The 18,881-nt window shown below is 42.0% G+C and overlaps 2 protein-coding genes across 6 annotated transcripts in view; both read left to right on the top strand.

The window, feature by feature from the left end:
- The window catches only part of ENTPD3 (ectonucleoside triphosphate diphosphohydrolase 3), a 45,025-nt gene extending 32,177 nt beyond the window's left edge, over positions 1–12,848 (top strand). For all 5 annotated transcript variants that reach the window (XM_014878459.2, XM_088164714.1, XM_088164743.1 and 2 more), the window contains 8 exons: positions 446–563; positions 3,254–3,404; positions 4,175–4,334; positions 6,371–6,601; positions 7,048–7,320; positions 7,416–7,526; positions 8,022–8,159; positions 10,321–12,848. In XM_014878459.2, coding sequence (XP_014733945.1) covers positions 446–563; positions 3,254–3,404; positions 4,175–4,334; positions 6,371–6,601; positions 7,048–7,320; positions 7,416–7,526; positions 8,022–8,159; positions 10,321–10,554 — 1,416 coding nt within the window. In that variant the 3' untranslated portion in view covers positions 10,555–12,848. The remainder of the gene's footprint in view (positions 1–445; positions 564–3,253; positions 3,405–4,174; positions 4,335–6,370; positions 6,602–7,047; positions 7,321–7,415; positions 7,527–8,021; positions 8,160–10,320) is intronic.
- Positions 12,849–13,571: 723 nt separating this feature from the next.
- Positions 13,572–18,467, top strand: RPL14 (ribosomal protein L14). Its single transcript, XM_014878460.2, has 7 exons — positions 13,572–13,576; positions 14,123–14,252; positions 14,966–15,067; positions 15,600–15,694; positions 17,135–17,234; positions 17,621–17,674; positions 18,203–18,467. Exons 1-7 carry the CDS (start codon positions 13,572–13,574, stop codon positions 18,392–18,394), a joined length of 678 nt encoding a protein of 225 aa, XP_014733946.2. The 3' UTR covers positions 18,395–18,467.
- Positions 18,468–18,881: the final 414 nt, after the last annotated feature.

The following is an 18,881-nucleotide window of genomic DNA, read 5'->3' as shown; positions in this document are numbered from 1 at the left end:
ACCTCTTTGCTCATAGCTTTATGGATCCCTTGTGCATCCTTGAATCTAAAGCCTGTGCTTAGATATCAAACCCTTCAGTGTTCAGGGAGTGGACTGGGATAAAGGGAAATGAACCTGCTCCAAAATCAGGTCCTAACACAGTGTTATCTATTTGTCAGTGTGGGTTTTGAACCTGATGCTGAAAGGAGATGAACATTCTCCATCCCCACTGAATTAATTATTGAAGATATGTAGTATGTTCCTTGGTTTGCAGCCAGATTCATTCTGTGCTTGGCTGTTGGATTCATGCCTAAGAGCCTAACACTAGAATTAATCTCTCTTGTAAATAATACACTGTGCATGTATTTTCTAAATGTCTGGTGGTGCAGTGAAGTTCAGCTGCATATAGGCATTTAAGCTGTCATTGTTTGTTTCTTCATCTAATGTATTCTTTTTAAATCCCTAGTATGGAATAGTCCTTGATGCTGGATCCTCTCGTACTACAGTCTATGTCTATGAGTGGCCAGCGGAAAAAGAGAACAATACAGGAATAGTGAGCCAAACCTTCAAGTGCAATGTAAAAGGTGAGCTCAAAGGAAAGTTCCTTAGTTGTTTTTAGTCTTGCTTGTACTGCTTATTTTTCTCTTTTCCCTTTTCCATGCTGTGGAGGGAAGACTGTCAAGACTATGTCTGTATCTGTCAGCATTAGTTCTTTTCCTACTGATACAGTAAGGTGTTCCAATCATTGCACCAGGGAAAGGTATTGTAGCAAAATTTTATTTACTCCATGATAGTGCATGATTGGTGCAGGCAGAATTCAATCTCAAGAGAGTCAGGACCTGTAAATGTTCAGTCCTTGTGTTTCTTTCAGAATAAGAGTCTTATATATATAAATAGCTTGGAATAAAAAGAGTTTTAGAAGAATGAGAATCTAGCTCTTGTTAAATGTTAGTTGTTAATTAAGCTTCTCTACACTACAGAACAAGGAAGTAGCTAATAAAATTATTAAGTAAAATAGCTAAATTGACAGAACTATTTCTGACAGGGTGTTGTAGTTCTATCAAATATGTAGGTGTAGCCTCTGTCTCAGGAAGACGTGTCTGTGCACAGCTAGATGTCCCACAGGTACCTCTGGCTACCTGCTCGGTCTCTTGTCTGCAGTTTTGAATTGATTCCTTGCAGACAGACAGACTAGGCTGACTTCTGATCACACTCCAGTATGGTTAGGTGGTTGTGGATTCATTTGTAGAAAATCTTAGTCAACTTCAGTGACATCTGACTCAGCTTTCAAAGTTATGAAAATGCCACATATTTTGTGAAGACAGATGGCCAGGTAGGGGAGGGAAATCAGGTTTTCTGTTCTCTGATAATAACTGCGGTGTTGAAAGAATCTTTTCCTTCTCTCTCAGTCATGATCTTGCCAAGTCTTGTGTCCCTCTTTTTGTCTGGAAATAGATGCTGGAGATGTAACCACAGAGGCCCGTGAGAAACAGGGAGTAAGAAGGCAATGGTTTCTTAACAGCATCAGCATTTCTATCTTCAGTGTTAAACATACATGTAGACATTCTTAGCAATTCTAGAACAAGGAAAGGAAAGCAAGTGTAATATGAACAGAAGTAATGCACTGTCATGTCTCTAATGATGAAATGTCCTTACAAACTGCTGGAATGGTGGCCAGCCTGCTGACGTGAAGGATACACTCTGTTAATGAATATCTTGACTCATTAGGAATGTTTCCCTGTAGGAATTCTGGTGAGAGAAAAAGGCACAGAGAAACTGCACTATTCTTTGTCTCAAAAAAACCCGGCAGTGCTTTGTGAATTTAATTGAATTGGTTTAGATTTTGTTTTACCTCTGGGGAATACAAATAAATTACAAAACAGAGGAGTCCAAATTACTGTGAACTGTCTGAGTTCATGTCTTTAGCCATGGTCAACCAAGTACTCCTCATCGCTGACTGTACCAAATCACCAAGGTACACTCTTCTAGTCTAGGATAACTCTGCACTGGAGGAGACTGCAGAGGGCTGCCTCATGGGAGATGTCCCCAGCTAAGCTGTGGGTGATGGTGCTGAACATATCTGTCAGTGTTTCTTTAGTGACCCTCCAACCATAGTCTTCAGCACTTAAATTGAGGGATGGTTCTGCGCATAATAAAAGGCAGATTTTTGCATACCTACTGAACTTGAAGGTCAAATGATCAACTACACTGTGAATTCTGTGGTGCTTTTATGATTTAATTTCTGCCTTTATTAAGTACCTTTGCATTTGTGTTTAGGAACCAGCCTCAAATCCAAATCCTTTCTTTACAGTGCAGTTAATCTGACCTGGTAAGGCTCTAAGCATTGGTAAAACAGGCAGTTGTCCAGAAGAAAATAGTCATTGCCTTGTGACCTGCTCTGTCTGAAAACTGGAAGATGGGAGGTTGCAGCCACCAAAGTAGTGTGAGGCAATGGCAGATGCTGAGGATGTTGCTGCTCTGTTTTCCTCTGGTAGCAGCTTTCCTTTCAGCTTCAGGCCTGTTTGTGCTAGACTTAAGACTTTCAGAAAGTCTTATTTCAAATCCAGGGCTGTGAACATCTAATGATGACATGGTAATGTTTATGCTTAAATTCACACAGTCGAAAAAAAGAAGTTTTGGAGTGTGAAATCTCTAAAGGCTCACATATTTTTTTTTCTATTTCTGTCAATGCAATGTGACTGAACATAAATGGTTTCTCAGTTCAACTCTGTAAGAGCCATCTTTTGCTTGGCTTGGGACCAGTTGTGCAAGACATGGCTGAGGTAGAGGGAGTCCTGGCAGTTGTTCTCTGCAAGGCAATGGCTTCATGGGAGTGCCTGGATTGCTCCCCGTGCAACTTCCTCAGCTGAGGAATTTTAGTAAGGAATGTTTTATTTTCACCCAAGTTGAGCCTGAACAAGTTGAGATCCTGATGGTCCTTGGAGCGTTGAACAAGGCAGGACTTTGATGTTAATTGTTCAAATATTCCTGCTCTTTGAAAGCTTTGGAAATTTGGAAAGCTGTTTACTAGTTCATGCACCAGAACAGGCTTGTGCCTCTATGAATTCAAGAGACATTTCTGTGCATCTTGAAATGCACAGGCATCACAATGTTTATTCCATAAGCACTCCCAGTCTTCAGCCTTCCTACCCTTGTTTGCAGTTACAGCAAGGGGGGGAAGGGGGAAATGTCTTTCTCTTAACACCTGTTTGCTAATTGGGCTAATTTGTAGTTAGCAAAGCAGGATGAAATCTATCTCCTTGTTCTCTTTCAGGCCCTGGTATATCCAGCTATGAGAGTAGCCCTGGAGCTCTTGCCAAGCCTCTTGATGACTGTCTGAATAAAGTCAAGGAGAGAATACCAGTTCATCTGCATAAAAACACTTCTGTTTATCTGGGGGCTACAGCTGGCATGAGACTGCTGAGGTATGGCAGAAACTTGAACTACTCTGTATGCGTACTAGCTTAGCAGTCTGTGAAAACAGAATGTGAAAAATGTACTGGATGCATTTTTACCCACTGGAAATTGGCCATCTCAAAAGGAAATGGAGCCCAGCCAATTTAATTTAATTAACTTTTTTGATAGGGAAAGCGTGCCTGCATAAAACCCCTCTGTTATGCTGTATTGAAAAGAAACTTGCTTTATTTTGGAAGAGGCAAGAGTTTAATTTTCTCTTTCACATCTGTCACAAAATACAGTGTTATGTAAACAGATAATGTTTGTGCACACCCATGGGTAGCAAAGGTAGATAGAAGCTAGACACTGTATTCTGAGTGTGGATGTGATCTGATGTGATTAGCTTTTGGGGTCTGTCTGTGGCTTTAGCCCTAGTACAAATTGGCTTCATTATATTTGTTCTGTGGCTAAATAGAACTGGAAGAAAGATTCCAGAACTGTTTTAACGAGAAGCTGTCATACAAACACTCAGTTCATTAAGAATAAAGGTGTATATAAGGAGAAAAAAGCCACCCATGAACTTGCATGATAAAGAGTGAAGTTGCTACAAACTGAAGGAGTTGCTTGCTGAAACAACCCTGGATACAACCCTATCAAAAAAGCTTCCCCTTTAGGGAAACGATGTCTATTTCATTTATTAGGTGATTGTAGGAGTTTTCTTGAATTGCTAGTCAGTGAACAATAAACATGAAATTGCCTTTCCAGATGCTCAGTGTCTCATGTTTTGTGAATTGCTTAGGTTGCAAAATGAATCGGCAGCCAATGAAGTCCTTGCAAGCATTCACAACTACTTCAGAGCACAGCCTTTTGAATTTAGGGGTGCGCAGATCATAACTGGGCCAGAGGAAGGGGTGTATGGATGGATAACGGCCAACTATTTAATGGGCAATTTCTTAGAGGTGTGTGGAAAAAACTGCATGATTTTATTTTCACTGTTTCTCTCTTATAAATGAGAAGTTTGAGAGGACGTGCCTGTTAAAGTGTCATAGTTGCAACTTCTGTTTTCCCCTGAAGTCTCTAACAGGGTCTTTATGTGGCAGTAAAAGGGCAAATATAAATCAAAGAATATGTTGTTATGGGAATGGGATGTGGCAAAGGTAAAATTGTTGACCCACAAAAAAGAGGTCTTCTCTAAATGATGTTGGGTTCCTTACCTAAAACCAAAAAGTTAGATCGCTCTTAAATGCATTGGTGTGTTAAGTGTGACTGGTATTGATTGTCTTCACAATGGTGCCAGCTAAAGATCTTTTCTTCTGCTTATTTGCTGTCCCTTCTGCCCTACTGGTGAAGGACCTGCCTGGCTTAGGGGTCTCTAAATTTTTTGGCAGTGTTGGCTCACTTGTCTTAAGCAGACAAGACTATTGAAGCACTGAGGGTGGTCAAATATGCCTCTGCTGAGCCAGAAATCATTCATACTCATTCCAAGACTGCTGAAAAGCTGCAGGCTATGAGCAGTAGGCTGCCACACCAACTGTCTTGTGCAGACCAAGTATACCAATATAAACATACTCATGATGTTCTTGAAGTTGGAATAGAGTCAGGCAGGAGCCTCATAGCAGAGAGGGAGTCAGATGTGTTGGAAGATCCCTTTTTAGGCACAGGTATTCAGTGTGATTTCATTCAGAGTAAAAGCTGTACCAAGATGACCCACAACCACTCGTCTGCATTTGTGGTCGGAGTGTGCTGCCCTCAGCATCGACAGCACTTCTGCCAGATTGTCTTAGGAGGCTGAAATGAATTTCATCCAGTAGTGCTGAGTATTGCTAGCTGTCCTGACTGAATAGCTCCTATCAGATCATGGCCATTAAATAAGCAGGAATTGCTTGTTGGCCCTGTGAGTAATAACTCATGGTGACCGTGCAATGTTAAGCAATAAATTATTAGAATTACCCATCCTGTAGGAGTTTTTCTTCTGTGCATTTCGTGCAACAAAGTGGCATAATGAACTTCAAGGTGGTGCCAGTCTTCTACCACATGAATTTTAATAATCCAAATATCAAATTCCATATGACAAATTCATAAAAAAGGACTGCAAGATGCTGTGAAACCAGTTTAGTCTAGAGAGTTCTGTGAAGAAATACGTGTGGAATATCACTAGTAGAAGAGAGAAATTCTGACCTGTCTTGTGACAACGGGCTAACAGTCAAATTCTGTGAGGGATGGTTTATAGGAATTTTTCACTGTAGAATTTTATTGTGAGTCTATTTGCTAGCCCATAAACGCCATTGTTTCCCTTCTTGTGTATACATTCATCTCATCATGCTCATTGGGCAAATATTGACGTAGATAACCGTAGAAAAGCTGTATTTGGCACTGTGACTATGTAGATCAAATACAGAATTTGGGGAATATTTTGGGTAACAGGGAAAAACGCCATCTGAAAGCATCAGACTGCAGTTTCAATGGAGGAAATGTGCAGATTAAGGGTCCTTGTTCTTTTGGCTTTGATGGAGCTTTCATCTAACATTTTTGCATTCTTCAATCTATTTTCACTCTCTTTTCATTCTCTATTTCTGTGATTTCTTAGTATCCTATTCCTTTGATATTTCTTCTTGCCTTGAAACAAGCAAATCTTGACACCGTTTCCATCCAGATTTGCTCAAGTTCTCATGAGTATCTGAACTTCAGTTCCCTATGTTGTAGATAGGTGTTGCTCTCGCCAGTCCTATGCTTTGATCATTGTGCTGGCCAGTTGAGTTGAACACTATGCTGCATTTGTTTTATTCGTTTTCCCATCTTTCAAGATCATTTCACTCTCTGAAAGTACATCCCTCTTACATAAAAACATATGCATGGGTTTTTTTTGTTTTTTTTTTTTTTAAAGAGTGCAGGACAGAGCAGGGGGAGAAGTTTCAAGAGGTAAAGAGTAGAAAAGATTGAGGGGAGAATAAGCAGATGATATTTCTAATTTTCCTTTTAAAAATTTTACATGTAGAGAAACCTTTGGAGGACATGGGTCCATCCTTACAGAAAAGAGACTATGGGTGCCCTGGACCTTGGAGGAGCTTCCACTCAAATTTCATTTATCCCTGAGGACCCCGAGGAGCACTTCAACAGCACCTTGCAAGTGAAGTTGTATGGTTACAACTACAATGTCTACACTCACAGCTACCAGTGCTATGGAAGAGATGAAGCTGAGAAAAGGCTTTTAGCATTGCTGCTCCAGGTCTGTTTAAGACCTTTTGCTATGTTGCTCTTGTAAGTGTTCAGTAATTGTCTGAGCAGGGTCTTAGGCTTGTGATCTCTTCCCTTGGCTGGAGTCTGGAGACTCCAGTAAGAGCTCAGTTGTGCTTTGTTGTGGCCAAACACACTTAGGTTTCATACAAAGAACTTCTTATTTGTTAAAAATTAGTGAGAGTGCTGCTCCATTTGACAAAAAGACCTCGTAATATTTTGCTAATCTTGTCAATGCCTTCTGGAGAAAGGAGTTCCCATGAATTACAGTGATCAGCAGTGTTGTGCTGACCCGTCATGTCAATAAACAAAAATGCAGGCATCTGCAGTTTAAAAAGATTCCTGTAGTTCATGCCAAATTAGGTCTTTCTTCCTTTTGACTAGTATTTATTATATGGGGTTTCTTGTTTGTTTCTGTTTGATTCTTTTTCCCCCCAGAAATCAAACGCCAGTGCCAGTGTGGATAATCCCTGTTACCCTCAAAACTATAACACAGCATTAACGATGAAGTACTTCCTTGGCAGCCTTTGTACACAGTCTCTGAGACCAGCAAATTACTACCCAAACCAGATTGTGAATTTCCATGGAACAGGAGACCCAGGTCTGTGCCAGGAGATGGTTTCTTTATTGTTTAACTTCACTGCTTGCAGAGACAGAGAGGAATGTCCATTTATTGGAATACATCAGCCAAAAGCAAAAGGGAATTTTGTGGTAGGTTTGCAAATACAGTGTGTTTCTTTTTGAGTTGGCTTGCTTTGGAATTCTGTAGTTCTGAAAGTAACCTGTCATCCACTCCTTTTCTATAGGCTTTCTCTGGATTCTACTATACAATTAATGCTTTGAATTTATCTGGGCACTTTTCCCTAGATGACTTCAATTCAAGTATGTGGTTTTTCTGTTCACAGAGCTGGGCACAGGTAATTGCGTTGGTTGGTTGGTTTTTGGTGCTGTTGGGGTTTTTCTTTTCCATTTTAAACCCCTAAAAGAGGGATATAAAAATAATATGGACTGGCTATTTGTTCAGAACCTTTCAGAAGGTCTGTATCAGCATTTGTTTTTCCACTGTGCTTCAAACCGTGTGGTATTTCTGTCATGCTTAACACTTGGAATAGGTTTCAAAATTTCATTTCACAGTCCTAACCATGCTGTAGAGATGGTTAACATCCCTAACATAACATCCTCAATCTTCAATGTGCAGTTTTATGTTTATTTTCATTGTTTACTACATAAGCTATTTCACTTTTAGAGTATTTCTGAATCCCTTTTAATAGTTGTCTACACGTTTATTTGGTGTTTCTGAAAAATACTACTAACTTCTAATTAGAACCCAAATATTCTCTAGTTAGAAAACCCCAAAGCATTTGCTTTTTCCATAATTAACATATTTTTTTAAAAACCCCTTTTGCTTTCAGCTCCAGTTCATGCTGCCCAAATTTGAAGAAATATATGCTAGATCCTACTGTTTCTCAGCCAATTTCATTTATTACTTGCTTGTACATGGTTACAACTTCAATGCAGAAACTTGGCCACAGATACATTTTCAAAAGGAGGTGAGCAATAATAATTTTCTCTTACTGTCATTTTAATCCAAAGAGCTCGAGGAGGAGACAGAAGATGGAGCAGCCTGCAAAAACAGAATGGTTATAAACAGCCTTAATAAATGACTGTCAAATGTTTGGCATAAGACAAAGCCACTTTTCAAACCTCAAGAGCAATCTCAGCCTGTTTTCAGGGGTCACAGCATTACTTGGAGATACTACACAGATTCTTTTAATGAGCTTTTAGCAAAGATCAAACATTTGTGTTTTAAACATTTCCCAAGTATTTTGCTCTAGGCAGTTATCTGCCTAAAGCAGCTCACCAGTCAAGGTCAGTTTGAGCTAACCCCGAGAGCAGAACTCTGCTTTGCTGTCTCCTGGCAGAGCCTTGGAGGAACTGGCAAAGTGGTTTGTAGTCAGTGAGTGGTGATGAAGCAACTAGGACAGTTTTCATCCTCACCCAGCTCATCCATCTGTGCCATAATCTGGCTCTCTGGAATAAGAAGGTATTTTGTCAGGGTATTGCCTTTCAGGTGACAGAGAAGGCTTACAATATCTGTGCAATAAATGCTTTTGTTTTCCTCTCTGGTACTGCACAAAGCCTTACTCTAAAACCCTATCTCAGACTGTTTCCTAATGTCCATATAGTTTGGAAATGCTTCAGCACTTGCATGCAAAACCAACAAAAGAATAGGCTGTAGATCTGCATGGTGTATTCTTAAATCCCCTTAGATGCAGGGGATGCTGGCAAGCTGTGAATGAGAAATCAAAAGCAGTGTTTTCTGAGCAGTCACATCTATTACTCGTACACTAAGGAATCGAGTAGGATTTTCTTGCCTTATTTTGACCTCTGGTGGACAATCATTAGCAGCTCTGGAGGAGTGTCCAATGTTTAGCTGTTCCACCAGAAAAACAGCATAGAGTTTACTTTGAGATCTTAATCTGGAGTGGGCAGGGGGGTGAGGTGTAGATTTGTCTTGATATTTAAATATATATTGTATTCTCCCCATCAGATAAGAGCAACCAGAAACAGTAATTTTCCTATATTTAGCCAAGACTATAAAAATATTGAGCAAAACAAAACCCCAAAAGGCTAATATAAAATTAATGCCTTTGTTGCCTAGATTTTACACTTGGGTAATCATGAAACTCCAAAAGGCAAAACTACATTCTATTAATTAGATCTACCCCTAGTAAAATAGTAAGATCTAATGTTGGCTGATCAACTAAGATACCCCAGAGATAACAGCACAATCTCACTATGACTGGAGGGTGGGTTTTTTGTTCATGCTAGGAGTATATATTTGCTTTTAATTAGTGAACACAACCAATGAAAAGAACCTTGGCCTAATGCTAAGATCTGGGCGAGATCCAGAGCTAGATGATTTGCAAAAATTCAAAGTTTTAAACTTCATGCTGAGAGGAAGAGAAAGGACACTTTACCTTCTGATCCTGTGCTTATCAAGTGCCAGGATGATGACTTAATGAAAGGGACAGTGGTAAACTCTGTTGCTCAAATTAGAAGTGGAGAAAGACAGCAAAGCAGGAGGACCATGGAGCAAATACAAACATACCCCCTTTGCTGTTGTTTTGTCCATTTTGAAGTAGTGTTTCATTTGTTTATTTTTTAAATGGAAGAACCTAGTTTTGGTTTATTTGCAGGCTCAAAACTAAACGTGGAATAAAAGATGATAAACAGAGTTCCTACTTTGGGAACTTTATCCTGGCTTCCTCTTTGTACAGTTCGGTGCAACTATTTGTGGGACTTTTTTTGTTTGCTTGAACTCAAATGACATCCTGGGATTTGGCTAAGGTGAGGGACTAATTTTAGGAATTGGCATAGTAGTGATGGGGTTTTATAATTGTTTGTTTAAAACGTGTTTATTGCACAGAAAATTGCGTAACTGGCTGTCTGCATATAGACCACACATCTTTGTACCCACCCAATACCTGTTTCTCACTTCTTTAACGCAGTGATCAATTTTATTACCATCCTCTGGAACTACAGAAAAAGAGTAATTTTAAATGGTTCTGTATCTTCTTTGTATATACCACTAAAGATTTCTCCTTCCTAATTAAAAGGACAGTTCCATTAACAGCAGTTGAGCTTTTGGAGTCCACTCTCTTTGACTGAAAATTCCATGGGAATAGGACTCTTCTGTCTTTATTTCAGGTTGGTAACAGCAGTATAGCGTGGTCACTCGGTTACATGTTAAGCCTCACCAACATGATTCCAGCAGAAGGAAAGCTGATCCAGTTACCTCTGAAACCTTCCCTGTTTGCTGGGCTCCTCATCTTCCTCACAGCTACAGCACTGCTGTGCCTCCTCTTCCTTGTCTACTTGTGTATTGTATCTCATCACAGGAAGAACATCCCTCGCGTTGAACATGTATTTATTCCAGAATGAACGAACTTTGCTGAAGACAAGACAAAAACTTTACAGTGTTATTAAGTAGAACTTTATTTTGCCCCCAATTTTTCAAAAAATTTATACAGGAAAAATGACTTCTGGACCAGAAGCATAAATAGAGAAGAGGCACAAAGGAATCTGTGTTATGGTGAATTGGAGTGCTTTTGAAATATTTTGGTCATTGTTTCTGTAAACCTAATTTGTCCAGTGTGCAGCGGAGAAAACATGTCACTTTGCTTTATAAGGCATTACTTGACTTTTCCTGCCAGGTATGCTTTTTTTTTGTTGTTGTTCATTAACTGTGCTAACTGGTGAGCTCAAGTAGTGATGGACTTGATCACAGTGGCAATTAAACAAGCAGTAGCAACTGTGGGAGGTGGGAACATGGTAGCTGTCCTTGTGTGCAGTGCTGACACTAAAAGCCCTGAAGTAATCTAATTTCTGAAACTGGAACAAGCACTGGATAATGACAAGAACTGAAAGGAAGAGCTGTGATAGAATTGTTTTTATTGCTGTTCCAAATGGATTGATCCCCATCACAAAAAGATGTAATAATCTGTCAAGACCTCTCAGGACTTTTGAGCCTGTCTTAAACAGAGCTGTATCTTTTGGTACCAAGGAGACCCCAAAATGCCTCTAGTGTGGTACATAAGATTTGTTTTGGAGGTGGAACAAAATGCTTTCACAGTTTAGTAACTGAACCTAAATTTAAATATCTCACAGTTGCCTCCAAAAGACACTGGAGTTTTCAGTGAAACAGAAACACTTTTTGCAGGTTCTCATACTGAAATTCTGACCTTTATACCCCACATGTTGTTGGTCTCAGACAGTAGCCATCCATACTGATTTGACATATATGTGTTATTTCAGCTTTCTGGATAGAGTCTCAGATGTGAACATTCCATTAACGTGTTAAGTGCTTCTTTCAAGGCCAAGAGGAACCAGGAGCCAGTCTCCAGGCCAGTAAAACACCTCTTCTGTGTGGGTTCAGGAATGTATGGCTGGAGCTGCAGTCATTTCCAGTGTCTTTCATCAGCACTGGGATCCGCCTGGCACATGCTTCTGCCGAACATATTGACTCCAGAGCTTTCCTGCAAGTGCTGCTGCCTTCATGCAGCAAACAGCTGGCTTCCTTGAAAGCCCAGGCATTCTTCAACAAACCTCATACTCCCTTAAATCATAGGACTATCTCAACTTCATCTGTTCCCAGTATTAATTAGGTGATAGATAAGAGAACAGTGGCCAGTATTTTTACCCATAAATAACGTTTTTTATTTCAGTCTTTAGTTCTTATATTGTCTTCTTACTCATGTTTGGTTGTGGGGTTGGGGTTGTTTTCTTTTGTGTTTTTTTCACAGGCTGACAGATAATTTGAAGGGAGCTAAATATCTTTTCAAATGAAAAGAAGAAAAAAGTGATTTTTCAAGCAGATCAATTGGGCTTTGTCCCTTCTCTATTGATATAATGCTAAGTCTTGTCAGTCTTACTGGAGTAGCAATAAAGTAAAAGGTATTATAAGATGATGAAGAGCTCTGTGGCATCAAAGTTATATCTGATAAAGTATAAAATTTACTTCAGAGTGCATGGACATTACAGACCCTGTCATGAGATATTTTATGTGATGGATCTGTAACTGCAGTTACAGGGGAAAAAAAACCCAGACAGTTGGATGAGAGGATTAAAATGTTTTCTTTAGTTGCCAAATTTCTGTGGACAATTGTATTCTGGAATATTTACTTGCCCTACAAAATATTTGCTTTGTGAATGGCAGGGCCATTCAGATGTGGTTTTACACAAATGGAACACACTTGAAGTTAGTCTCTGCAGAGCTGGCAGCTAAAGAACAAGTACATTTGTTCCAAAACCATTTGGGCTTCCAGATGTACTTGGATAGGCCCAGTATCTGTTCAAAGAATGAAATTCTTCCTGTGAACCACCTGTTCTACTCTTTTTGTAGTTTCCTCTTGTCCTTATGTATATAGTCACCCTCAATGTCACCAGGATACCCACCTGCTCTGCTGTACCTCTCCTGGCAGTTTCAGGTGGGAAAGCTGAGGGTGTTGAACTTCCAGCCAAGCAGCTTCAGTGACCACAGCTGATTCCTCCCTGAAGTGCGAGCTGGAATCAGATCAACAGGCCACATCCCTGTCCTGCTATCTAGAACTGAAAGGGTCTCTGGGAGAGACAGGGAAGGTGACCACACTTGGGAATGTGTATAAACCAGAGGTTATTTATCTTTTTATACTTTTCACTGCCTGCATATGAAGACTAATAAAATTGTGAAAAGTTAAGCCAAGTGTATTTTTTATTTTTAGCAAGTTTTTTCCCCCCCTCTACCAGAATTTTCATGTTGGTAGAAAAGCTATTGTTAAAAGATGGGTAAGAAATCTCTGAAATGCTGTTCTATGGGGTGGAAATTTGCATGCTGCAAAACTGATCCAAGTTCTGAAGTGGACAGGACTCATTATGTCCTGAATGCCATGTTCTCAGCAAGAAAATCTTGATGGGTAAAAGCAAGCCACTCTTCCTTTTTTAAATTTTATTTTAAAAATATATATTATATGTATATGTATATGTATATGTATATGTATATGTATATGTATATGTATATGTATATGTATACGTATATAAGCTGCCTGTTCTACTGATAACGTCTTCTGTCCTGCTGATTAAGCTTGAAAGTTGTGGTCGTTTCACCCCAGCCAGCAACCAAGCCCCAGGCAGCCGCTTGCTCACTCCTCCACTAGCAGGATCAGGGTGAGAATGGAAGGATAAAAGCTGGAAAACTGAGTTGAGATAAAAACAGTTTAATAGGGAAAGTAAAAACCACACACACATAAATAAATAAAAACAAATAATTAATTCATTGTTCCTCATTGGCAGGCTGCTCTTCAGCCATCTCCAGAAGAGCAGGGCTCCATCATACCTAGTGGTTGGTGACTTGGGAACGCAAACACCATCACTCCAAATGTCCCCCCTTCCTCCTTCTTCCCCCACTTTATAAACTGAGCATGATGCCGTAAGTCCTGGAATATGCCTTAGGTCAGTCTGTGTCACCTGTCCCAGCTGTGTCTCCTCCCAGACTCCCATGCATTCCCAAATTCCTTGCCAGTGTGGAAAGCAGAGAAGGCCTTGGCTTCGTGCAAGCCCTGCTCAGCAATAACAAAAATGTCTACATTATCAACCCTGTGCTCAGCACAAATCCAAAATACAGCCCCATACAAGCCATTGTGAAGGAAGCGGCACGAGCACACAACCTCTCAGATCAAAGAACATTCTGACTTCAGACAACCTCGGTGTATCCCACACTCTGCAGTACGGGGTGGGCTCACGGTGGGCGCCGGAGGACCCCAGAGAGGGGCAGTTTAATGCAGTGCCTACGGATGACCTGCAGGTAGTTAGGGAAGAACTGATTCTTGTGGAAAAGACCTCCTGCGCCGCGGAGTCCGACGGAGGGACACCGACACCGACACCGACACCGACACGGACACGGACACGGGCAGCAATGGGAACAGACACGAACGCGCCGGGCGCTGGGACGCCATAGCGCATGCGCACGATGCAGCCACGTCCACGGCGCGCGTCCCCGCGGCCGCCCCGCCCCGCTCCGCCCCGCGCACGCGCAGCGGCGGCGCCGCGGCGGCTTCCGGCGCTGGCGGGACCGCCCCGCCCTCTCTGCTGCCGCCGCCATCATGGTACGTGCTGCCATGCCCCGCTCCGCCGGCCGGGCGGCCCCGCCGCGGTCCCGCTGCGCTCCCCCGCATCCCGCCTGCCGCCCCAGCGCTCCCGTCCTCTCCTCCCTGCGTCGGCAGCCGCGGCGGCGGCGGGGAGCCCGCGCCCGCCTCACCCACGCCAGGCCGGGGCCGCGCTCCGCGTGTTGTGCGGCCTCGGGCAGGGCCGGGCTCGGAGCGCGGCGGGACCGTGGCCTCTTTGCTCAAGCGTAAGGGTTTCGTGCAATTGGAAAGCTTTCTAGGAGCTGAAGGGAGCTTAGAGGAAAGAGGGGGTAGGAGTATTTACAGGAACATGCGGTGATGGGGCAGGGGGAAATGGTTTCAAACAGAAAGACAGACGTTTTAGATTAGATAGTAGGAAAAAACTCTTTACTGTGGCGGTGTTCAAGCACTGAATTTCTCTGGTTGTCCAGAGAAATTGTGGATGCCCCATCCCTTGAAGTGTTAAAAACCTGGTTGGATGGGGCTCCGAGCAGCCTGGTGAAATGGAAGATGTCCCTGACCACAGCAGGGCGATTGGGAATTAGGTGATCTTTACGGTCTCTGTCCAGCCCAAACCATTCTGTGATTCTTTTTTTGGGGGAAGCTCTTCTAAAGGCTCTCGGAGCCTTGAATCTGAAAACGGCCTTGGCTGTGTCCATGCCTAACTCTCTGTCCATTCCTGCCTGCTCTCCCAGGTTTTCAAGCGCTTCGTGGAGATCGGCAGAGTTGCCTTCATCTCCTTCGGGCCACATGCTGGCAAACTGGTGGCCATCGTGGATGTTATTGACCAAAATAGGGTAAGTTGTGAGTGCTGCACCTGCATTTCCTCCTTTCTGCCTTAACAGAAGCTTGTTTACTAGTGTGTATTGACTTCAACAGAAATTTTGTTTTCAGATAAGTATTTGATAGACGGATAGGATTTAACAGGTGTTTTATTTGAAAACTTTAGGAGCATGCTTTTTCCTGCCAGCAAGTGATATATCCCCCTCTCTGCTGTGTTTCTTATGAATGGAGTGGCATTAATGTGTAAAGTGAATATTTGGCCTAGGGGACTCTTCCTGTGCACATTCTAGTTTTATGTGCCTTTTTTTTTTTTTTTTTTTTTAAATTCAGTTTGTTTTTTCGTCAAAGGCCTTTAAATTTTTTGCTGTGAGGCTTGAGTTGTAAGGGCAAGACTTAACAGTCTCCCCTTTTGTCTGCACAGGATGTGTTTCAGTTTTGGGTCAGTGTTGTCAAGATACTGTTCATACATTATTAGGAAGCAGTTGTCTAAATCAAACGCATTGGGAAAACTGCTGCAAACTCCTGATATTTGTTTCCCTTCTTCAGGCACTGGTGGATGGCCCCTGCAGTGGTGTCAGGAGGCAGGCCATGCCCTTCAAGTGCATGCAGCTGACCGACTTCGTCCTGAAGTTCCCACACAGGTGAGTTGGCATCTTTTTTGACCTGTGTAAAAAAACCCCACACTGTCACTTCATGACTTGACTGATCCTTGCTAAGTCTAGAAAGTTCAAGCAGTAGTGGGTTAACAGTAAAAAATGGGCAGACTGTGATATCATAGTTGAATATGTTAAGGTTTTCATTGCCAGTAGTGTCTGATAGCTGCTGTTCAGGGGCAAAGGAGGTCTCACAGCAGTTGAGGCATCTCACAGGTAGTTCTGTGGTGGATGGGGTGGGGAAAAGCAATGTAAATGCTGCTGCAGCTTTCCTTTTGCTACTGCTTAAGTCACCTTCAGACATTACATAAGTTCCCTGCCTGCAGAACTACACTGGAATTGCAGGAAGCTGAACTCATTCTGTTCTTTTAACTCAGTATATGAATTTCTGTAATTTATAACCAAAAAAAGGGCAGTGCTTCTGATCCTGAAGCAGTGGTAGGAATAGCTGCTCATTTGAACAGTGAGGTGGATTGGGAGCAGATCCCCGCGGTCCTTGATCAGTGGCGTGGGGTCTGGTTGGAGGCCTGTCACCTGTGGTGTCCCCCCACGGTTCAATACTGGGCCCAGTATTGTTTAACTTACTCATCAGTAATGAGTATGGATGGATGAAGGGGTAGAGGCCTCCTCTGCAAGTGCATTGATGACACAAAACTGGGAGGAGCAGCTGGTATCCCAGAGTGCTGTGCTGCCATTCAAAAGGATCTCGACAGGTTGGAGAGAGGGGCAGAGAAGAAACTTTGGAAGTTCAGCAAGGGTAGACACAAGGTCCTGCACCTGGGAACAATAATCTCGAGCACCTGTACAGACTTGAGGCCAAGTTGCTGGGAAGCAGCTCTGCAGAGCTGGGGGACCTGGTGGACAACAAGCTGTCCCTGAGCCAGCAGTGTCCTTATGGCCAAGAAGGCCAACGGTATCGTGGGGGCATTAGGAAGAATGCAGCCAGCAGAGTGAGGGAGGTGATCCTGTCCTGGTGAGGCCATACCTGGAGTGCTGTGTCCGGTTCTGGGCTCCTCAGGAGAGGAGAGATGTGGATCTCCTGGAGTTCAGGTGATTGAGCACTGGAACAGGTTGCCCAGAGAGGTGATGGAGTCTCCCTCACTGGAGATGCTCAGGAGCCCTCTGGACACAATCCTGTGCCATGTGCTCTGGGAAGGCCCTGCTTGAGCAGGGAGGTTGGACCAGGAGATCCCACTGTGGTCCCTTCCAACCTGACCCATCCTGTGGTTCTGTCAGTGCTAGCAGAGCATTTAGTCAACAAAGCGTTAATTAGGCCACAGAGATGCATATAACGTTGACTTGAAGTAAGGTGTCTGAAGTAATCTAGTAGAGTCATCTTCCCTTGAATAAAATCTGGGAGGCCAGCATCAGGGAGAACCTTTTTTTAATAAAGACTGTGAATATGATTTTGTGACTGTTCCAATGCAGTGCTCGTCAGAAGTGTGTGCGACTTGCCTGGGAGAAGGAAAATATAAATGAAAAATGGTCAGCGACAAGATGGGCAAAGAAGATTGAAGCCCGAGAAAAGGTAACAGTGTTTCACTGGATGAGGAGCACGTGTACTGCTCCTGTTTTGTAAAATTAGATACAGTCTAAAGGCTGCACGTTCTCAATAGCAAGCTAGGATTAAAGATAGACAATGCATAGGTTTTTAACTTAGCTTAGACTTCTTGTATTTTAACAGTGAATGTGGTTTTGTTCAGTTATTTCTGTAACAGCCTCTTCCTGCACCTCTTTTCTTGCATCGTGGGGTGGTGCAAAGGCCTTAAATTGTGAGCTAGATCCAGAAGTGCAGCTAAACCTCATTTGGAGATGATCAGTTACTTTTGGAATGCTTTGGAATGCTGAGTTTTACTATTTGTATATATCAGAGTTTCGTGACTGATTTTTTTTTTTTTTTTTTTTTCCACACAGAAAGCCAAGATGACTGACTTTGATCGCTACAAGGTGATGAAAGCGAAGAGAATGGTAAGTGTTTGAGTGCTGCTTCTTTATGGGGTTAATGCTTGTAACTCTCACTTTACAGTCACATCCAGTATGAGTAGCCTTACGTTCACAGCTGGCTTGGGTTATGGAGTGACACTATGGGTGTGAACACCTTGAATTTTCCATGCTTCTTTGTGTGTCTCCACTTTCTCTTCTGTAGTTGGTCAGACTTGAACTTGTATAATCCATGTGTCAGTCCTCCCAAGTTACAGCTGAGGAAGGAACTGCCTGCTGATAAAATCAAATATTCTGGGTGGGTTGCTGTTAGTATTTCACCCTCTAATGAAAATCATTACATACGAAATATTTAGATGCCAGAGCTAGCAGCTAGAATGATAATGTCCACGTGGTAGATTGGAACAGTTTTAGGTGGAATTTGACATTTCAAATATAATGCATGGTAAAGGGTGAGAATGAAAAGAGGCAGAATCTGAAAGCTTAGAATTTGAATTAAGGCACTCTTGCTCTTTTCATTCTGATAAAGTGTAAACATTTTCTTTTTTTTAACAGAGAAACAGAATCATCAAGCATGAAATGAAGAAGCTCCAGAGGATGGCTTCTAAAAAAGGCAAGAAGCCAGGAAAGCCAGGGAAGCCAGGGAAGCCAGAGAAGGCAACAAAGGGCAAAAAGCCAGAGAAGGCACCCAAGGCTAAGAAGCCAGAGAAGGCACCAGCACCGAAGGCACAGAAGGCACAGAAATAAAATGAACTTCTCCTTATGTATAACTCTGTGTCCTTGTTCTGATTTTAAAATTACAAACATTTGATTTAAATTGCAATCATATGTTTGTTTTTATTTCTGACCAAGAGTTCTTGTCTGTCTCATTTTTTAATTTGTCCAAGTGTTGGATTCTAGTAGTCCCCAGGAGCATGCAGAAATGCTTTTGGCATGCTATGCCTAGTAATCTATACCTAATGCCAGTTGAAAGAATTGCATTCCCAGTTATTTGAAGTAGGTCAGATCCTGACATTTAAAAGCAGTCTGCTATTGGAATTGGTTGGGAATTCAACCAATACAAATTCAACCAAATACAAAATTATTTGCCCAGTCTTGAGTGTAAAATACATGAAAAGAATTACACTAATAGTTCTGTGTAAATTCAGGTATATGCTGAAAGGATGTGTTCTGGTTAGAGTACAATGTCAGTGTTTGAAAGACTTGACAAATTGCTGTTCAAACACTAAATTAT

The sequence above is a fragment of the Sturnus vulgaris genome, chromosome 1 (genome assembly GCF_052056855.1).
Source record: "Sturnus vulgaris isolate bStuVul1 chromosome 1, bStuVul1.hap1, whole genome shotgun sequence".
NCBI classification, from domain to species: Eukaryota; Metazoa; Chordata; class Aves; order Passeriformes; family Sturnidae; genus Sturnus; species Sturnus vulgaris.
This window is presented reverse-complemented; position numbering and strand designations above follow the sequence as displayed.

What these genes read in the sequence shown, in the direction of transcription:
- RPL14 (XM_014878460.2), top strand. An exon ending in ATGTTATTGACCAAAATAGG is followed by an intron (nt 15,068 to 15,599) that starts GTAAGTTGTGAG and finishes TCCCTTCTTCAG; the next exon opens with GCACTGGTGGATGGCCCCTG. An exon ending in TGATGAAAGCGAAGAGAATG is followed by an intron (nt 17,675 to 18,202) that starts GTAAGTGTTTGA and finishes TTTTTTTAACAG; the next exon opens with AGAAACAGAATCATCAAGCA.